Source organism: Anneissia japonica, unplaced genomic scaffold (genome assembly GCF_011630105.1).
Source record: "Anneissia japonica isolate Jap-2015-1 unplaced genomic scaffold, ASM1163010v1 scaffold3709_len703521_cov189, whole genome shotgun sequence".
In the NCBI taxonomy this organism is placed as follows: Eukaryota; Metazoa; Echinodermata; class Crinoidea; order Comatulida; family Comatulidae; genus Anneissia; species Anneissia japonica.
This window is the reverse complement of record NW_022694779.1, coordinates 442,820-462,655: the sequence shown is the minus strand read 5'-3', so window position 1 is coordinate 462,655 and position 19,836 is coordinate 442,820. Positions and strand designations below refer to the sequence as shown.

General features: G+C 33.7%; 3 protein-coding genes across 3 annotated transcripts in view; 1 reads left to right on the top strand and 2 right to left on the bottom strand.

The window, feature by feature from the left end:
* LOC117101299 (protein farnesyltransferase subunit beta-like) overlaps positions 1-1,676 on the bottom strand; it is an 18,676-nt gene extending 17,000 nt beyond the window's left edge. The window contains exon 1 of the mRNA XM_033241262.1: positions 1,532-1,676. Coding sequence (XP_033097153.1) covers positions 1,532-1,624 — 93 coding nt within the window. The 5' untranslated portion in view covers positions 1,625-1,676. The remainder of the gene's footprint in view (positions 1-1,531) is intronic.
* A 59-nt stretch (positions 1,677-1,735) lies between these two features.
* LOC117101300 lies at positions 1,736-6,563 on the top strand. Its single transcript, XM_033241263.1, has 3 exons — positions 1,736-1,892; positions 2,424-3,015; positions 6,419-6,563. The coding sequence occupies exons 2-3, from the start codon at positions 2,452-2,454 to the stop codon at positions 6,512-6,514; spliced, it is 660 nt and encodes a 219-aa protein (XP_033097154.1). The 5' UTR covers positions 1,736-1,892; positions 2,424-2,451; the 3' UTR covers positions 6,515-6,563.
* Positions 6,564-14,247: 7,684 nt separating this feature from the next.
* On the bottom strand, positions 14,248-19,379 carry LOC117101298. The gene is made up of 2 exons (XM_033241261.1): positions 18,597-19,379; positions 14,248-17,212 (listed from the first exon to the last, which is right to left on the bottom strand). The coding sequence occupies exons 1-2, from the start codon at positions 19,341-19,343 to the stop codon at positions 17,138-17,140; spliced, it is 822 nt and encodes a 273-aa protein (XP_033097152.1). The 5' UTR covers positions 19,344-19,379; the 3' UTR covers positions 14,248-17,137.
* Between the last annotated feature and the right edge of the window lie 457 nt (positions 19,380-19,836).

Below are 19,836 nucleotides of genomic sequence, written 5' to 3'. Positions count from 1 at the left end.
GTGAATTAGCAAATTTTGCTATGGCACCTAATAAAATATGATCAGATTATTAAAGTAAAAAATAATACTGTACAAACATATAAAAAAACACACACATTTACAGACTGTAAAATAAGGCCTGCACTGGGAATGTATTACCCACTCAAAAGTTTAGACATAGAAATTTGTCCGCACATTTCTGAAAATAAGGACTGATTTCAGAGCAAATTTTGTAGGAAGTTACCAGGTAGTTCTTGACCCACATCATTATATAACCAATGTATTTCGCAGTATTTTAACGATTCTGCACATTTGTTATCGATTTTCCGTGAAAACTTGAGTTAGTTTTTGATGTATCCCAACGCAAATAAAATACTTTACAGTAAAAGACACTTCTATGTAAATAAATCAGTTTTTGGTTACCTTTACAGGCAGTACATTTCATCTGGCTGACGGCCAGATATCATTAGCTGTTGAAGTTAGCTGTTAATTAGTTTATTTACAAGAACTGTCTTTTACCTACTATAACATAGTGAATCCAGATGAAATTTTTGACCAGTAAGTAATGGGTAGCTTTTACACAGAAAATAAATTGTATTTTGGCAATTACACAAGCATTCTTACATTTTTGTTGAACTTGTAGCAAATTTTTCAAAAATTTCACAAATTTTTGCTTCGACTTTCTCCTGTGAAAGAGAAATTTGAAAGATAAATCAAAACATATTGATAATAAAATCCTCTGTGAAAATGCTTAACAATTCTACCTACCTAGGGCCTAAGCACGTAAAGTTATAGAGGTCTCTCTACACCTATCTACATACATACATACACGTATAACATCTACTCTCCAGGCATTACATACAACAACAGACTGGGACACAGGTTACTTACCTTGTCTTCTTGACATTTCAGTCTTTCCTATGCTCGTTTGTATTATTGTACGCCCTTTCAGTTTGGTATCTGGGCTTCAACTCTCTTGACTCATCTTGGTGCCAGCCTATTCTATTAGATAGGTAGAGCATGTGACGTCACCTAGACCCGGGGGTCCCTTGATTGGACGTCCTAGATGTTGATGTGATCAGGTGAGTCCCTGCCGCCTGGCACTACAAACAAACAAACATTCATAGCCCTACCAATTTTATAACACATAATAGTACCGATCCATCTCGGACACCGACTGGCCAAGGTCTAGGTAGGCTGCGACAGGCTACAGTAACAGTAGGCCTACATTATCGATGCCTAGCCTAGGCATCGATAATGCTGGGCCTACTGAGACTCTAGCTCCTAGGTACCTCTCCTACTACTCTAGGCCTAGTACTACTATACCACTCTAGTCTAGCCTCCTACAACTACTACTACTACTCTACCTAGGCCTAGGCTAGACAGCCTACCTAGCTAGCTAGGCCTAGGCCTAGGGTAGGGCCCTAGCCTGTAGTAGGCCTAGGCCTAGGCCTACTTATGATTAGAGGCCTATTGTTAGCTTAGCGCCGACATTTGTTTGGGTGACTCTCCGATGCACATTACTGTCAAAATATTGTTGTAGTTAAATTACCTGTTCAATGCTAGAATTTGTGTGATAGCCATCTACTTTTACACATTCTTTCTTCATTTTTTCAAGGTTTTCAATACACCTGGGCGCTGCCATTTTGCTCTTAATTTAGATATGATTGCGCCCTCGTGTGATTTGACCTTTGTGAAGTGTGCGCTGCATGCATACATTAACCTATTTCCCAGGTCCCTCCCCTTTCTCTGACCAAATTGTAAACAACAAGGCCAGAAGAAAGCGTGTAGAACCGTAGTACAATATTTTGATGTAATTTCTGCTAGTAGAGCTATCATATTCATGCGACGAGAGTTTCGGGTATAGTTGCTCCGAAATAAAAAGATATTTTCGTGCTGATAGTGTTAGATTGGTGAGTAGTGAGACATTTCCTGCCTACTAAATTTCGTAATTAATAACTGAGTAGGCTGGAGAGAACTAGGTAGTAGTGCGCGAATGTTGTTTTTTTGTGGTCTGGTTGTGTAGGCCCGTTTTCGTGGTTGTTGTCACGTACAGTAAGTACACTTTTCTTTGCTAAGGCGGTTGTGCACTAAGTTAAGTGAACCATCTAAACTAGGTAAGGTTGTGATTTTCATTTTTCTGCTTAGTGTCACTGTAGATCTTTTGGGGTTTTTAGTCTTTTTGAACTTGGCCCTGTGGAAAGACAAGAACAGATTGTCTCAGTGTGTGTAAATATAAATTGAAATAGGGTGTACTATTTTATATATGGCCTAGTACTGTAGTAGTCCCATAGTAGTAGGGCTTCTACCCAGTCCTAAATTGTTTCTTGCCATATGCACTTGTTCATTTTTTTCCTTTCTAAAATTTGAGCCTGGTTTCTTTGTGTATGCTGATCTTTTAAAAATATGAAATACTAAATTTGTTTTGTTATTTTGACTTTCAGATCTTTGTTTGTATGGTAGTCTAAAACCATGTCTTTTTCAGACTTGGAATTGGTAACACAAAAGGATGGCAATGGAAACCCAGTAAAGAAGAAAACAAAATCAAAGTTGTCGTTAAAAATGCCAAGTTTTTTCCGCTCAAAGCATCATCAGGAAGATTACGATGACATGAATACAGAGGATAAAGAGGATGAAAAAGTAGCTAATGATGAAAAAGAGATATCCAATGAAGAGGATGACAGTTCAACAGAAAAAGTTGAGGAGAAAAATGAATCCACATCAGATCCATTAGAAATACCATTCAAAAGCTCCGGAGCATGTTCGGCCTCGGTTCTACATGAGCCGAGGTGGCCAATGACGCCACCAGAGGGTCTGCACTCCTGTCTCATGCACAAGCATCGCCGTCGGAGTGCGACAATATCAGGAGGGGATGATTTACAAGAGGCAGTCTGCCAATCCAAATGCAACCATGTCAGATTTTCACCAGACACAGTTGATCCACCGCCAAGGTCGTGTAGCTATAGGAAGTACGTTGAAGCCAAGTCTGCGTGTCCGTTTCGAAATTTCAAGCATGAAAAACACAAGCAAAAAATGGTATTTCTTCAAATTTTTCTTCAAGATGATCTTTATACTTACTTTTAAGCCCTACCTACACTATAGGATTTTAAGTGACAAATTTGTGTGATGTGCCCATATATGGGCGTGATGATGTTATACTGCACCAAAATATTGGCATAACACATATTGTCACATGAAATTTGCTAGTGTGAACAGAGTAGTCCAGTGGTGATTTTTTTTCCAATGGTGACACAAGGTGCCAAGAATTCCGAGGGTGCACATTGGGTTGTATGGGAAAAAGTTCCAGGGAAAATATATTTGCCCTTCTTGGATTTAAAGTAGAGATTTCTGATTGGTTGGCTTACCAACTGAGCTACTACTGTATGTTATGAGACAAACTAACACTTACTTCAACAACCCTTCCACCCATTTTCTGTGATCATTCATTTCCTCCACTTATTCCTCAACCTACATATCCCTTTACCATCCGTCCAAATTTTTGATTGCTTGCATTCTCCACCAAGCTTCACAACATTTTATGGATCACTTATACCCTGCTCCAAATATTTCTCATAATTTCTGGATTACAGACCCCCTTTACCAAACCTCCAATATTTCTATATCAATTTGCCCTCTTCTACCAAATGCTTCCCTCAATTTCTGGACAGTCATCCACTCACTATTTATTTATCCATAATCAATCACAACATCCACCAATTCCTCCATTCATTGTCTGTATGATTTACCCTCCTCAAATCCTTCACTCACCATTTCCATCAACCCCAGCTCTCAATTTCTGGGTCACTTACCCCTTTACCAAGCCCTTCCTTAAATTCTGGACAACGAATCCTCAACTCAGGTTTTTTCAATTTCTGGACCAGCATTGATAGTGGCTTTAAAACAGGTATCTTGATTTATTACTGATTGAAAATTAAGAGCCACTAAACAAAAGGTAAACATTGACTGCGAGTTCTTTAGCAGATACCTGAGCCCATCTAGGACCCTACATTATCAAAATACAAACAAACATATTCAATGTATTTGTTTATTCTTTAAGGCAGTGTTTGTTAGTGTAAACAGATAATTCAGTGCAGTTTGTCAGGGTAAAAAGTAAATTAAAGGACATAATAGTAAGGGGCTATTTATTATCAACATTTTCAAAAGTGTATAAAGAGAATTCTATTTTTTTTTTATACTTTTTCTGAAAGTGTAGTTCAAATAATGTTGATTTTGGAACTCTATTTTAGTATGTACTGCTGGAAACCTAAGGGCTAAACATTCTTTGATGTTAATTTCAACCAACATTTTCATATATTTGTGTACAAATGTATCTGGACCCTTCTCCCAAGCACACTCTACATTCATAAAGATGTTGATTATTGTGAATGGCTCCAAAGAATCGAAGCAAAAATTTACACTATCCCTAGTACTGTACCGTTTTTTTTGTTTTTTTTCTCCAGTTCTTTTTTCCGGGTTAATCATTAGCTTAATAAGCACAATAATTTACACTTTTCAATATCAACATTAATATCAAAACAATACTGTAATACTATAACTTATGTTTTATCACCTGCAGTAGACCTACATTTAAATTGTTTGTTATACAATATTCCACTTTTCCTGATAAATTTAATGATTACTTATAAGATCCTGTACATTTTACAATAGCTTCTAGTTCGTTTTTATTGGGGTGAAATGTGCCTCTGGAGCGCTGCAGATAAGATTAATGTTTATAAGTAAGGTAAAGTTCAAAGCCTGTTTAACCCTTGTACCCATAATAAACAAACCTAAAACTCTCTCATTATTATTATCTTATATATAGGACTATGATTGAGTTAACTTGTTCTCTGTGCCTGAGATGACGTTTTTCTTCTCCTAATCATTATATTTACCGTATTTATTCAAATAAATACCCTGCTTATTATTATTCAAGTAAACATGCCCCCCCCCCCTTCAAATAAATTCTCCATCCAGAGCCTCATTTGGAATAAACGCCTCCCTTGAATAAATGCCTCCACCATAAATTACTGTAGACAAATCTAATGGAAGCAACATCTTCTTCAACACACTCTATTATAATGTTCTATTCCAGTAGAATTGCATTTTTTTCGAACCAGTAATGATGTGTTATTGTTCCACATTTACAGTGCAATTAAAGTGTGTTTATTTGAGTATATATACGTATCCATTTTACACCAAAATAAATATGCCTCCCTCGAATAAACGCCAACTGAACAGTGCTTTGCCTAACAACTACTGACAATTTATGAAATCAAGTACAGTTACACAAATATTCAACATTGAAAAGTAAAACCGACCTTGAAATGTGTTAAGATTTTTCATGAAACCTGATAATTGAGGAAGCAAACCTTGCAGGTGTGTGTAATTCCCAAAGTGAAACAGTATGAGCATAGAAAAAAAGTTTACTACTGTACAAAGTGTATAAATTTACTAATATGATAAGCAATTATATTCAGGTTTCGAGTACACTATAGGAAATATAAGCCGGAAGGAGCCATTTTTTGCTGAAAAATTGCCTGACCTTAAGTCGTATAAGGCTAATGGCAATTTTTGAATGGATATCTTCTAAGGCTTCTATTTCCTATAGTGTACAAAATTTCTTGACTATAATTGCTTTATAAGTCAGTTGTCCATCACCTTTTCTATCTTGATTTACTGTACGTGCGCATATTAGCATGATTTTAGTTTTTTTCTCTATGGTAGTACGCTCACTGACACTATTCGCACAGATCTTCGCGATACGAAGAAGGTGAATAAATTGATTGTGGTTAATGAATGTTGGCTCTTAGTGTTAAAAAATATGCTTTTCTTCATTTCATGGCTGAAAAGTGTCTTCCTTAATAGGGGTGACCTTTAATAGGGGTGTCCTATGGGGGCTTTCTCCTGTACAATGTATGTAGCAATGTATGGCAATTTAAGAAAGTTGATCATTCCAAATCTAGTGATGTGTGTTAAACCTATAGCTTGGCTTCCTTCCTGACTTGTAAATTGTTTGGCTTCATTCTACAGATTTTTTTTTTTTTATCTCATATTATTATCATTAACTATACTTGTTATTAATGTAACTTTGTAGGGGTTGGAGTGTGGAGGGGACATGCCACAGTGACAGTGAAATCCCTGCATAAGCATTATAGCATGAAAATAGTAGATTTTCATCTTCATTTTGGTTTTAATGCAAAGGGAAGAGTGGGGGGGGGGGTGGTTTCGCTAAAAAAAGTACTTCACAGTTCAGTGGGCTAGTTCAAGTTCCTTCCTCTTTTTTTTTTAAATTTTCTTTTTACTCCTGCTTCATATCTTAACTTATTTCTTACTTATATTTGATTATAGAAGCCAGTATTTTTTCTTAATATTTTAAATTATTTTCATTGTTTTTGATAGCCCAAATTATTTAATTAATTGCTATATATATTTTTTTCAGGGTCAGTTGAAGAAGGTGAACCTGAGTGAGTTCCTATCATCTAGTTACCAGCGTAGCCCTCTTACATTCTCAGTGCCATGTGACATGATGTTCTAACTGTTTTGCCATGGTAACTGTTATTCAAAATGAATAACCCCATTCAAACTCTATCACATAAAAAGGGTCTGTGATAAATCAAACGTAACACAGTATAAATATGTTGAGTTGTCCAAAAAAAGGTACAGTTTTTTTAGGCCCATAAATATATCACCATGGAAAAATGTTCATAGACATAAATATAATTTCTGACAAAAATGGGAATGGAGGGTGAGGCAATTGGCCAAACCCTGGATTAACCCAAATCCTCTCCCTCTGGTCTGTTTTTTTTTACTTTTTTATGTAATAAAATCCTTCAGTAATGATTGTGTAGGGTTATTTTCTCATCTTTCTTAGTGAACCACAAATAATGCAATTTTCCCTATCACCATCTTCATATAATCTTTTAAAAAGTATGTATATAAAGTGTATCCTTATGCGCCTTATTTGGAATTATATAATTTTTTACTGACCATGGCAGTATATTATTTACAAACAAGATTATTAGTTGTCAAAAATATAACATTATATAAGTATGTATTGTTTTATATACTTTTATGAATTTTATATTGAGTTGAGTTATAATCAGCATGTTTTGATAAAAGAATGTGTTTTGAAAAAAAAGCAAATAATTCAATGTAAACAAAAGATTAAGTAGGTATTCATCATTTGTAAGTCCTTGACTAATAAATATTAAAAATAATAACTAATTCAATTATTATACCAGCTATAACTATCTTTTCTTTTCTGAAGATTAGTGTTAGAGGGCGTCCTCACATCACAAAAAAATGCTTTATAAAACGAATAAGCATTGTAACAGCTAAATATGCACTGCATAACATATTTCCTTACATTTAGATGAATTAATTAATTGATAATTTATTTCTTTATGTTTTTAAAATTCAAATTACCTCAAAGGGAAGATTGTAAAATTTGAGTTATTCTGTAAATCACTCAACGATATCAATGATATAGTTTCAAGGGTCCCACGTTGGAAGGAATTCCTTTAAGGATATTAAATGAACTTTCTTAACAGCTTTAAGTTTATTTTGCTTCGCATGGTGTGAGATAACCATCATTACTGATTTCCGTAAGACAATTGATAATAAAGTAGTTAAAACATGTATGCAAGTATTATGAATTTAAGGGAGATCCTTGCTTGCTTGTGGGAGTGTTGGAGGCTGTCCCAATTTCTGTGAGACTCACATTACTTCAATGGGACTAGGACCCCTGTAGTTATAGAATGAAAAAACAATAATCAATATTTAAATGGACTATTTGATTTGTGGATCAGGAGCAAATTCCATATGTATCATTATGTTGTTGGTAATTTTTACAAATTGTACAATTTTTTGTATTCTATCTCAAAGGTATATTCTGTGTTAATATAAAAGACATGATATTCAATTTTTTAAAGAAAACCTCTTAAGAATGATATGAAAAAACAAACATAATTCCAAAAATAAACATACTTTAAACTGAATAAACATTATTCAGTTATATTTTATTTGCATAGAAAATTATAATCCAATTTGGCTTTGAAACGAATAGATGTCTTCTCGAATTTTCTTAAAAAAGAACTAGATAAATTTCTTGAACTGCAATTCCTTGATAATTGAACCAAAAGGACATAAATTGATAAAAAACACCACACATCTTAGAAATAACACAAATGATTTAATAAAAGACTTGTTATATTTTATTTATTTGCAATATTTTAATGTCTTCCTTTTAAAATTTAGTTGTCACTACATATTTTTCAAATAAAAATTAAAGCAAGAGAAGAAAACAAAAAAATGGTTGTGTAAAAAATGTTTATGAATAAAAATAAATTTGAGGCAAACCAAGGAAAGAAAAAACGAAACCAACGAAGGAACCAAACAATGATACTGCCATTCCAATATTCTTTTTATAAACCCACAAAACTGCAGAATGTTTGGATTTTAAAGGTGTATGTAAACCAACAAATACTAAATTTTTTTAATATGTTTAATTGGAAGTTGATAACCTTCTTTAAAAGCAATTCAATCTTTTGCTTAAATTTGAGTTTTTTTTTTCCTAGATTAGTAACAGACTATTTCTTAAATCGAAAATATAAAGCAAAATATCATTTTGTTTAACTGACTGATTTGTGTATTATTACTTAAATTAGCATTATGCTAATGAGATTTGGAGGATAATTGGCAATGTACCATCTTGATTCTTTTGTTTACTACTACTGCTAAAGTATTCACATATCTATGCTGGTAGTTATTATGTCATCAATGTACCTAGAAGTGCATAATTTAATCATTGATTTATGTATAACTCAAATAGTAACCATTGTATGCTAATGGTATAAATATTTGTATAATCATTTCGAATTATATAATGTTGTATATCAATGTCTCAGAATATTATTGAAAATTTATCGTGCCTGTTTATGTCCCAAAATCTTGAATTGGTGCATTGCATGTACAATATACTGACTTGGGCATATATCCAATGTCTGATACAAGCATCCTTTATAACACCATAAACCTGTTTAAGAGAAAGGAAATTAGGTAATCACATAAAAAATCTCCAGATTTCTATATTTCGGTATATTTAAACCAAATTAATTTCTTCGCTAGTAATTACCAGTGGTACAAAGAGTTTTCTACCAATAGACCATTTTCTCTGGTTTATTTTGAAAACAGCACCGCCAACGTCTAGCAACTCACTGGGGGACTTCCAGCGGCCTAGTCTGGAGCCTGAGCAGCTAGCTACTATCCATTAGAGCGCTGCGCGCACACTGGTAACTGCGTAGGGCGAAGTGCGTAGGCCTCTTAAAAGTCCTCCTGTGGTAGTTGCCAGGTTATTGGAAATTTTTCATTTTAAATTTCGTTAAAAAGGTCTATACCTGCTTGTTTTGCAGTAATAAGCTATTTCCCCCAACCCCTTCCCAACAATTATCTTCAATTAATTTTTGAGAGATTGTTGAGGGAATGTCAAGGGACATTTTAGTACGTTTATCTGAGTCCTGTGATGATAAGTATTTGTTTTAGATTGGAGGATGTATCCCATATTCAGTGGCGTATCTATGGGATACTCGCCCCCCCCCCCAAAAAATCACTGTCAAGTAGTTAAAAATCACCTATAATCACCATATTTTGCGAATAAGTGCCCCTCAACTGATCATCGAGCCCCACGCCCCACATCAGCCCCCCCCCCATTTCAAGACTTCTAGATACGCCACTGCCCATATTGAATTGAAATAGATTAAGAATTGTTTATATATATTTGTAAATATAGATTAAGAATTGTATATTGATGTCAATTACTTTAAGCGAAATGTAACTTTTCTTAAACAGATTAATGTATGAAATACTACTGCCGTAGATGTGCACAAATGAAATTTACAAGTTCTATCTGTTTTTAATCTTTTTCAGAAGATAAATTTTATGCCTTTTGGAAGGCAAATGATGTTGTGCTATCTGAATTATTAATCCTCAAATTGGAATAATTTTTGAAGGTGAACTTTATATTTAAGCAAAAAAAAAAAATTTAATTAAGTGTTACTGTAAAAAGCTGTGATGATGTTTCTTATTAAACAAAGTATTCCTATTTTCAGTTTAGGGCTAAATTAATCATCCTAAATTAATGGACAATATTATGTTTTAATAGAAACATTTATTACATAAAATTAAGGCTGAAGATCTGATAATGACAGTTTCAGGCTAAATGCCAGGGGCGGATTCTTTTTTTTTTTGGGGTGGGGCTCGGGGGACATGTGCCCTCTGTTTTGCCACTGCTATTTTAAATTTTCGTAACAAAATATGGAATACAAATTAAAAATGTTAGAATATATTTTGTAAAACAGAATAAACTACAGGGTAAACAGACATTTCCAGGCATATACTAAGAATAATTTTATCGAGATGATCCTGCCCAATCAACTTTACCTTCCTATGGCCGCATTGCCATGTTAGCACCCCTCAATTTGCACTATTCTTAGAAACTAGTGCTTCCTTATTTAAAAAATCATGGATCTGCCCCTGAATGCTTGTATCAGTGTCCAGGAATATCAACATGGGGATGATTGGGGGGGTCAGGCGTGAAATGGGAAAGTGATGGGTGCTATCTGGTATTGATGATTTCCAATAAAAATAACATTTTATGTTTGGCCAATTAGCGCACGCGCCACCACGAAAAAGTGAAATTTCAGAAAAAAATAAAGGTTTCCTTTATTTTTATTACGATACCTGAGTAGTGAAATATTTTCTTGGGTGAGCTCTCCTAAATGAGCTGCATTATGTCTGTTTTTAATCTTTTTCAGAAGATAAATTTTATGCCTTTTGGAAGGCAAATGATGTTGTGCTATCTGAATTATTAATCCTCAAATTGGAATAATTTTTGAAGGTGAACTTTATATTTAAGCAAAAAAAAAAATTTAATTAAGTGTTACTGTAAAAAGCTGTGATGATGTTTCTTATTAAACAAAGTATTCCTATTTTCAGTTTAGGGCTAAATTAATCATCCTAAATTAATGGACAATATTATGTTTTAATAGAAACATTTATTACATAAAATTAAGGCTGAAGATCTGATAATGACAGTTTCAGGCTAAATGCCAGGGGCGGATTCTTTTTTTTTTTGGGGTGGGGCTCGGGGGACATGTGCCCTCTGTTTTGCCACTGCTATTTTAAATTTTCGTAACAAAATATGGAATACAAATTAAAAATGTTAGAATATATTTTGTAAAACAGAATAAACTACAGGGTAAACAGACATTTCCAGGCATATACTAAGAATAATTTTATCGAGATGATCCTGCCCAATCAACTTTACCTTCCTATGGCCGCATTGCCATATTAGCACCCCTCAATTTGCACTATTCTTAGAAACTAGTGCTTCCTCATTTAAAAAATCATGGATCTGCCCCTCAATGCTTGTATCAGTGTCCAGGAATATCAACATGGGGATGATTGGGGGTCAGGTGTGAAATGGGAAAGTGATGGGTGCTATCTGGTATTGATGATTTCCAATAAAAATAACATTTTATGTTTGGACAATTAGCGCACCCACCGCCACGAAGTGAAATTTCAGAAAAAGTAAAGGTTTCCTTTATTTTTATTACGATAGCTGAGTGGTGAAATATTTTCTTGGGTGAGCTCTCCTAAATGAGCTGCTTTATGTAGCAGACTTAAAATGCTGTATTGGGAGTACTGTGGCAAGTTTTCCTATTCACCCATTACATTTGTACAGATAATTTTTTTTCATACCTCTAATAAATGCAGCACCACGTATTCAAGAGCGGCGCTTAGTAAAAAAAATCATGTCTGATACGGCAGTTATTCAAGAGAGGCACTTATTCGGTCATTTTCAGTACTGCTACATCATTTTATCATTGCTTTGTAATCGCACAGGTACACTGTAAATATCTTGCTAGTTAAGTCAGTTATTTATGATCAATACTTCATATACCAGTAAGGCTCAAATTTCAATCCTTTTACTTAGAATGCACTCAGAAAATTGTTGTCAAAGAAACTTGAATGAGGCTATTGTCATTGATAGGTCAAAGGTAGATGTGAAAGAATAAAAAGGTGACTGTAGTATGTAAGTTTATGTCCTTTGAGATTTGAACTAATTTTTTCTGCCTGAAGCTAAAATAAGGCCATTGTACTTGAGTGATATTAAGAAACAGATGGTTTATACAAACACTTTTCCATGATTTTTTATTTAAATTTTCTTACAATCACCTAAGTTTTCCAACAGTTTATAATTTTGTCTTCCAATCTCAAAATATAAATTGAATTCTAGATAAGTTTCAGCTTTTTAAGTCAATAGATGTACTGTAGTTAGTTGAATAAACTTAAGAAATTGTAATTAGAATGTCCTACATGCTTGTACAGTACAAGATTAATGAATAAAATTCAGAAATATGTACTTTTGTCATTGAGGTTGTTTTTTTGTCTGAAATTAAATAGTTTAGTGCACACATTGTGCTTTATTGTACCTCCATGTTTATACAGACTTCAGGTGACTCATAATCACTGGACAATAAAAGATCCTTGGTCTTCTTGAATTAGGTCAAGTTCAGATTTATTTCAGTTGACACAGAATTTTTGTTGAAACAAAATAATGAGTTGGATAAAATTCTGTTCTGAGGTTGGTTTGGCCAGCTGTTTCCAATTTCAAGCTTGTTTTCCCTTGTTTGTGAGGCTGAACCTGTTTTATTGTTTAAGGCCAGACTCCAGAGGAGAAATTTTGTTTGATATGTTGTACTGTAGAACTGGTTTTTTCTAAGACACGAAGAGCATATTTTTTGATGAAATACTCAGAAGCGGTCAATGAGATACAGATTTTTGAATATTAAAAAACTGAGGGATAAAGGGGCACAACCATCCCTTTTTCAGCATTTTTCTTCCAGTTTTTAAATACTGTATATTAATAAATCCGTATTTTTCATCAAATATTCTTTTTGTGTCTTAGAAAAATCAGTTCTACAACATATCAAAAAACATTTTCCTGTCCACAATGCAATTGGGAAGGCTCCCTGTTTCCATCGACCACTCAGCATCACCAAAAGCTGTCATCAATAGGGCACCGAGACATAGAACACAGGCTTTATTTTGAAAATTGTTGACAGCTCTACATAAACACAAAAATATTACAGTACTTTACCATAATACATAGACACAGTTTTTGCATCATTCTGGATATAATTTGCATATACTTTATTTACATTCAACCAATGGCATACATATATTCTTAATTCTGATTGGTCCTTTTGAATGATCTAATACCTACTAACTAAAATGATTGGCACAGAGTTGATTCAACAGCAATTAATTTATGCAGACATTTTTGATAAAAGCCAAAAGCACACCTGATGCACCTATTGCAAATATTCTGAGGTAAATAAAGAGTAATTTTAAAAGAAAAGTGCTCTCAAACCAAACTTAGTTGCTACCCATACAGGTCCTATAGTAAACTAAGATTGATTGTCATGCTACAGCCATCATGCTATGCTACAAGTAATAAGAGTACGACCCATATTTACCTCCGTCAAGGAGGTTATGTATTCACTGCTCTCTGTTAGCAAGATTATGCAAAAACTAATGAATGAATGAATCATAAAATTTAGTGGAATGCTACATAATAATCAAAGAATAATTTTTGGAAGAAAAGGTCAGAGGACAAGGTCAGGATAAAAGAAATTCAATTTTTTACCCTCGAGCATAAACTGCAGCAACCCTCAGCGAAATAACGGAATTGCCCTACGTATTCAGGCAGCACTCAAGAAAACATCGTGCCTGAATAGGATGGCCGATTCAATTTTTATTTTCAGGGTATGCTGCAGCTCTAAATAAAATAACGTGCCTTAAATAATATTTCATTGAGGGTATGCTGCAGTTTCACCCATTATATACAGCATGGATATTGTTAGTTACTGCAATACAGTGTTGTACAGTGGTGAAGAATATCAATGGCTTTTGCTTGGGGATCTTGTTATGTACACATGATGAGATGCGATATCATGTACGTACATAACAAATCTAAATACCTCCACGCATAATTATTCTTAGTAGATTAGCGTTTATACAGGTACTTAGTTTAGATAGGTGCAGAAAAAGAATATTAAATAATTAATACTTAAATTATGAAATTAGTTTACAGTTTACCTCATTAAATGTAATCAACAAAAAGGAAATTATTTTTTTTAAACATATTTTTTATAATCTGTTTCATAATACCAATTAATATAATTTAAAAATCAAAATTTAATTTAAAATCAAAACATAACATATAACTATTTATGAATGGATAAAATATCATTAATAAATACAGTGTACATAAAATTACAGAACATAAAACAGGCTGGCAAGCTGCAATTTTACATTTTCAACTTAATACATTTGGATATTTTTTAAACACATATTCTTCAAGTGTTTGACACAGTTCTTACAGAATGCAACTTGACTTAAATTCAAGATTAGTTGAACTTGTATATAAATATTTAAAAGTAAAATTAACAAAGATGGCTTATATGCTTACTCCAATCAATTCTCATGATTTTGTTTTCAGCCTAATCTGAATAAAAGACTGTAACCTTAAACTCCACCAATGCTTCAACAAAATGTCACAATAATTTTAAATGACCATGACATTAATATTCAGGACACTGCTTACACTAAAAAATTACCTAGTACAATGACAGTATTGGACATCTGGGTCAGTTGGTTGTAATTTTCCTTTTTTTTACACAGGGTCTGTGCTTTTATTATTGGCCTAGACATATTTCTTGATTCGTTGCTAGAAATCATTCACACCATGCATTTCCATTGGTAAATTTTCATTCATTATTAATTGAACAAAATAATTTATGAAAATCAAAATACTTTTTTTATGTTATTTTTATGCTATTTCTGCAGCAAAAAGAGAGAAAAAAAAAACACCTAGATTTTTAATATATTATTGGATCAGTACAGTTTGGGCAATATAAACCTTTCTTATTTTAGCTTGATTTGAGATTTTTATCTTTTGGTCACTTTAGAACACAATACCTTTCATGTATGGATTAAATTAGATTAAGCTTTATTGTCCTAGATTCACTAATACTCATCCTGAATATATGATGAAGTCAATATGACTGAACCCAAAGACCATCACGTACCAGTACCCAGATATGATGCGTGACCATATACAGTACCTAGATATGACCTGTGCTTAGGTCAACCTAGATAATCTAATGTAATAATCACAATAGCTGACTATAGAGGGTGTAACATACATTCTATGTACTACTATAATAATCCAAATACAGTACTGTATTGTATCCTAAAGTTCACATGAATATGAAACACAATAAATTAATATGGTTCATTGTCATTATTGTTATTTTATCACAATCATTTCATTTATTTAAATAGTTAATTAGGAACCAGATGGATTTTTTTACACATTCTTATTCAATAGTTCCTTTTAGCAATAATAAATATAATTCCAAGATTTCAAAAGGTTGCCAGTTATTATCTAATGCTGTTACAATGTAATCAGCAACTTAAATTGCACATAAATTTTAAACATAATACTAAATAAATGAAATGTAATTCCCGCACTTCTGCAAGCAAGCAAAATTCTCCAGGAAACTAACCCATCTCTTGCAAATTCTTTATGCTTTCATGTTTTTATTACTGCTTATCAATTGTCCCCCTGCAGTACCCTCACCATGGGTACCACACATGCAGCAATACACAATGAGATGTATTAGGAAAGCTCATTAAATCAATCCCTTAGAAGTGGGTCCTCCCAACTAGGGACCCCAAAAATCATGTTTAAAATTAAGCTTATAATACTAATAAAATATAAATATTTACCTGATTAAATGAAGAGTATATTGTATGTAATACAAATGAACAGAATTTTAATTAAATAATAATGATAATACACTAGTAATAATTTGGTTAAATAAAATATAAAAAAGGAGAATATATGAGTCAAGTTCTGAAACTTTTGTTTATCAATCCAATAACTGTTTACTAAAATTACATATTTCTTTGTATATAATAAGCAATTACAGTATAGTCAGGTTTTGAGTACACAGTAGGAAATAGAAACTGAAGGAGAAATAAAGGAAATAATGGCTTCTAAGGCTTGTATTTCCTACTGTGTACAAAATTACTTGACTATAATTGCTTTATAAGTCAGTTGTGACGTCCATTACCTTTTATATGGCCCTTTATATTTGTAAATTAAACTGCTGTTTGCCGTGGCTGCGCATATTAGAATGATTTGGTAGTAGCATGACCACTGACACTTCGCAGATCTTCGCGATACAAAGAAGATGAATAAATTGATTGTGGTTTATTTACTAAGGGTTATTATAAGGTAGGCCTAACCTCCTGGTAGACACTTGTTTAATAGATTAAATTGTATTGTAAACATTATTATGAATTATTTCAGTGTTGCCTTATTTTTTCAGTTCTTTTATAAGTCAATCACCTTGTTATCTCATAACCATTATGCCTTTCTAGGCCTTGTCTAGGACGGTCTAGACTTCATTCAAGTTAACCAGCGCCGTAGAGTGAGATTTGTTAGGTTTGCTGTGTGCGTTCATAGCTTCGCCAAGCAACGAAATATTCCTTCATCACGATGAAATTGTACTAAAATCACTACAGTTTTGAGCTTTTTGCATACGAGACGCAAAAAATTTAGTGAAAATGAAACTGATGACGTCACCACTGACTTATACAGAATAATTTGCTCTAAATTATATAGCACAGCATATTAACCAATTATAATGATGTAGATATTTTACATACAAATGATCATTGAAGTATAAATTGAAGCAAATAAATATATTAGCAGGGGTCTCCTACAAGTTGAGGGAGGTTTCTGTAATCGGCACGATTCCTGCACTCACATGAATAAGCAAGCATTTCCTGAATACTAACCCATTATTGACACTTTGATGAGTGCTTTTACTACTGTATTATTGTCTCCCAAAGTCAGCTGGTTATGTGTACCATGATATGCAGCAAAATATTATTAGACGTCTTGAGAAAGCTCCCAGAAGTGGCTTTTACCAACTTTACATAATCACTTGTAAGGTACACAAGCATCCACTCATAGAGTACCTTGACAAAAAAAGAAAACGTATATAGTCTTGTAATTGTTGCTCTACCAATCCAGAAGGAAATTGTATGCAGCACCATCACCCTCAGCACCAGAGAATCCACCCGCTGCTGGCTTTTCCTGAAGAGAAAAAATTGAGAAGAAATAAAACAGCAATGTCGAGATAAATCAAATGTCAATTTTTATTAGTTTGATGATTTATTGTGTCATAAAACATTACCAGTAAAATATTTTAATATGTTGGTATTATATCGAGTATAATGCACTTCATGTTATTATCCAAATGCCAGAGTAACACATAATGGACATTTACACTAAGCCCCACCCCTTAGATTTTGTTGCTAAGAAGTTCCCATTAAATGTCAGCGTAACTACATAAACACATTTTTGTGGGATGTGCATGTGTTTCTGATCCCATTCTGATTGGTTAGTTGACACTCGAAAAAAGGTTCATTAGCTACCTGAAGAAATGTTCAGTAATGTTGCACCTATCTCATTAGCATTTGCACCTTCCACTTAAAGCCTCATTCCCGGCAAAATTTCAGTTGTTAAGAAAAATCTAATTTTTGTATAATGTTATAAAGATTTATAAATATAATACGGAATTGTTAGTTTAACTAAATTTTGACATTCCTAAGCATGCAAAAAATGTAAAATAAGACTGAAATTTGATTTTGTGTTCCACACAAAAAATAAATGCGGATGAATTTTTCATGTTTGATTTTGCGATAGGTCGTAAGAAGAAATATTGTAGGCGCCGAAAACATTAGTCTATCCAACACTGCTAGGTTAGGCCTAGCCTTACCTCGATTTAGGTTCTTTTATCACACATAAAAACGGCCGACATATTTCCGTTGCTAGTACTTGTGAAATATAATATTTCATAGGTATCATTTCAAATTTGTTAAAAAACTTATCCTGACCGAGATTTTGACACTTAGACAAACATATCTCAGGCCTACTCGAACGACCACATTGTGCGAGATACGAAGTACAAAAACTAATCCATTAGAGAGGGCGCACTTTATTGACCGTACAAAGTATACATAAAAGCGAGAGTATTCCAGCGGATGCGTTCTACAACCTCCGAATTTGCCTAGTAACGAAGAATTCGTAGAGAAAATGGTAATATTCTTGAGAAATAGTCTGTATTTTTCATTTTTTTTTAATTCTTTTGCCTAAAACTAAAATGTATGCCAATATTTTTCCATGATTTATAATAATTGGAGTAATGCATATATGCACCTTTTCTAAAAAAAAATAATCTGTTTTTAGTGAAATTTTGCCGGGAATGGGGCTTTAAATTATAGCAGTTTAACGACCAACCACTTTAATATTCCAGGGTGGATGGAACCACTTTAATATTCCAGGGTGGGTGGAACCACTTTAATATTCCAGGGTGGGTGGAACCACTTTAAGACTTGAACTCCCAACCTTTCAATTGGATACCCAATTTGTTTCACAAAATAATTAGAATTAATACTTGAATGAAAGATCAACTAACCTCTGTTTCATCTCCCATAAAATCTGTGAACTTAAGAGGTTTATCTTTTGAAGGTGAAGTGTCAAAGGTGAATTGGTCAATATCAATTTCAGGTGCTTGTTCAGCAGCACTTTCAGCAGGTTTGCTCACTTCTGCCTTGATACCGTTTGTCAGTGCATTCCCTATAAACATTGGATTCTCATTCCAGCTTGTCGGTTGCTGGGTAATAACCCTCGTTTTTGGTTCTTCTGTCCATGTTGGTTTGTCCTGATGGTATGTTAATCCTTGTTTAGGAAGCAGAGAATCTGTAACGGACGGAAAATCCATTGATAGTGGCGAAGAAGGCGATTCAAATTCTGCCTTATTCTCCGAGTAATTTTTATTCTTGTAAGACTCCCGTTTTGGAGATACTGATCCTTTGCTACTGCTACGTTTTGAAGCTCTTGGCGATTTCTTTTCTCTTTTTGGACTTCTCTCTTTCCTATTTGACGGAGAAGAATTATCAAATGAAGACTTCAAATCTAATTTTAAATTTTCCTGGACATTTCGCACACGATAATCGCTTGGAGCGACATTTCTTGATTCGTCAATGAGTCTCTCTCGAGAACAGGAAGAAGTGTTCGCCCAATCACCCGAAGCAGATGTCAAGGCACTCAATGAGAAATCTTTGCCAAAGTCTGTCATTAAAGGCTCTTCTAATCCATCTACAGTCTCTTCTTTCCATCCTGAATCCAGTAGTTCATTTTCTCTTGGAAGCATCCTGCTCATGTTTTCTGTCGTTGGCAGAGGAATCTTTTGTTGGCACTGCAAAGAAAATATTACCTTAATATTATTGACAATATAGATTGGTTTATTGTCTATAACACTTGTTGGTCTTTGTTTGTGAGACTGATGCATGGGGTTCCTGAATGATGACCAATTTCATGCCTGCCACTGTTTTCCTAAATAATTGAGGCTTGGCTTGCACTTCATACAGTAAATGCAAAAGAAGGTGCAATATAAATATCCATTACCAGTACCAGTTTACTGGTAATATTGTAGCATACTACCTATCAGGGAAATTCATTTAAAGCGCTGTCCAGACTATCAAATTTTATCTGAAAAAAACATGTGACATGCTTAAATTATGGTCATGATGACATCACATCATGACCATATATAGGCACATCATGACCATATATAGGCACATCATGACTATATATGGGCATACAACAGTTTTTTGTCAAAGAAAATTTGATAGTGTGGACAGACCTTAAGTTGA

Coding starts and splice junctions, on each gene's coding strand:
- LOC117101298 (XM_033241261.1), bottom strand. CDS start 19,343: ATGAGCAGGATGCTTCCAAGAGAAAATGAACTACTGGATTCAGGATGG. Junction 17,213..18,596: donor TTATGGGAGATGAAACAGAG/GTTAGTTGATCT, acceptor TTTTCTCTTCAG/GAAAAGCCAGCAGCGGGTGG.
- LOC117101300 (XM_033241263.1), top strand. CDS start 2,452: ATGTCTTTTTCAGACTTGGAATTGGTAACACAAAAGGATGGCAATGGA. Junction 3,016..6,418: donor AAAAACACAAGCAAAAAATG/GTATTTCTTCAA, acceptor TATTTTTTTCAG/GGTCAGTTGAAGAAGGTGAA.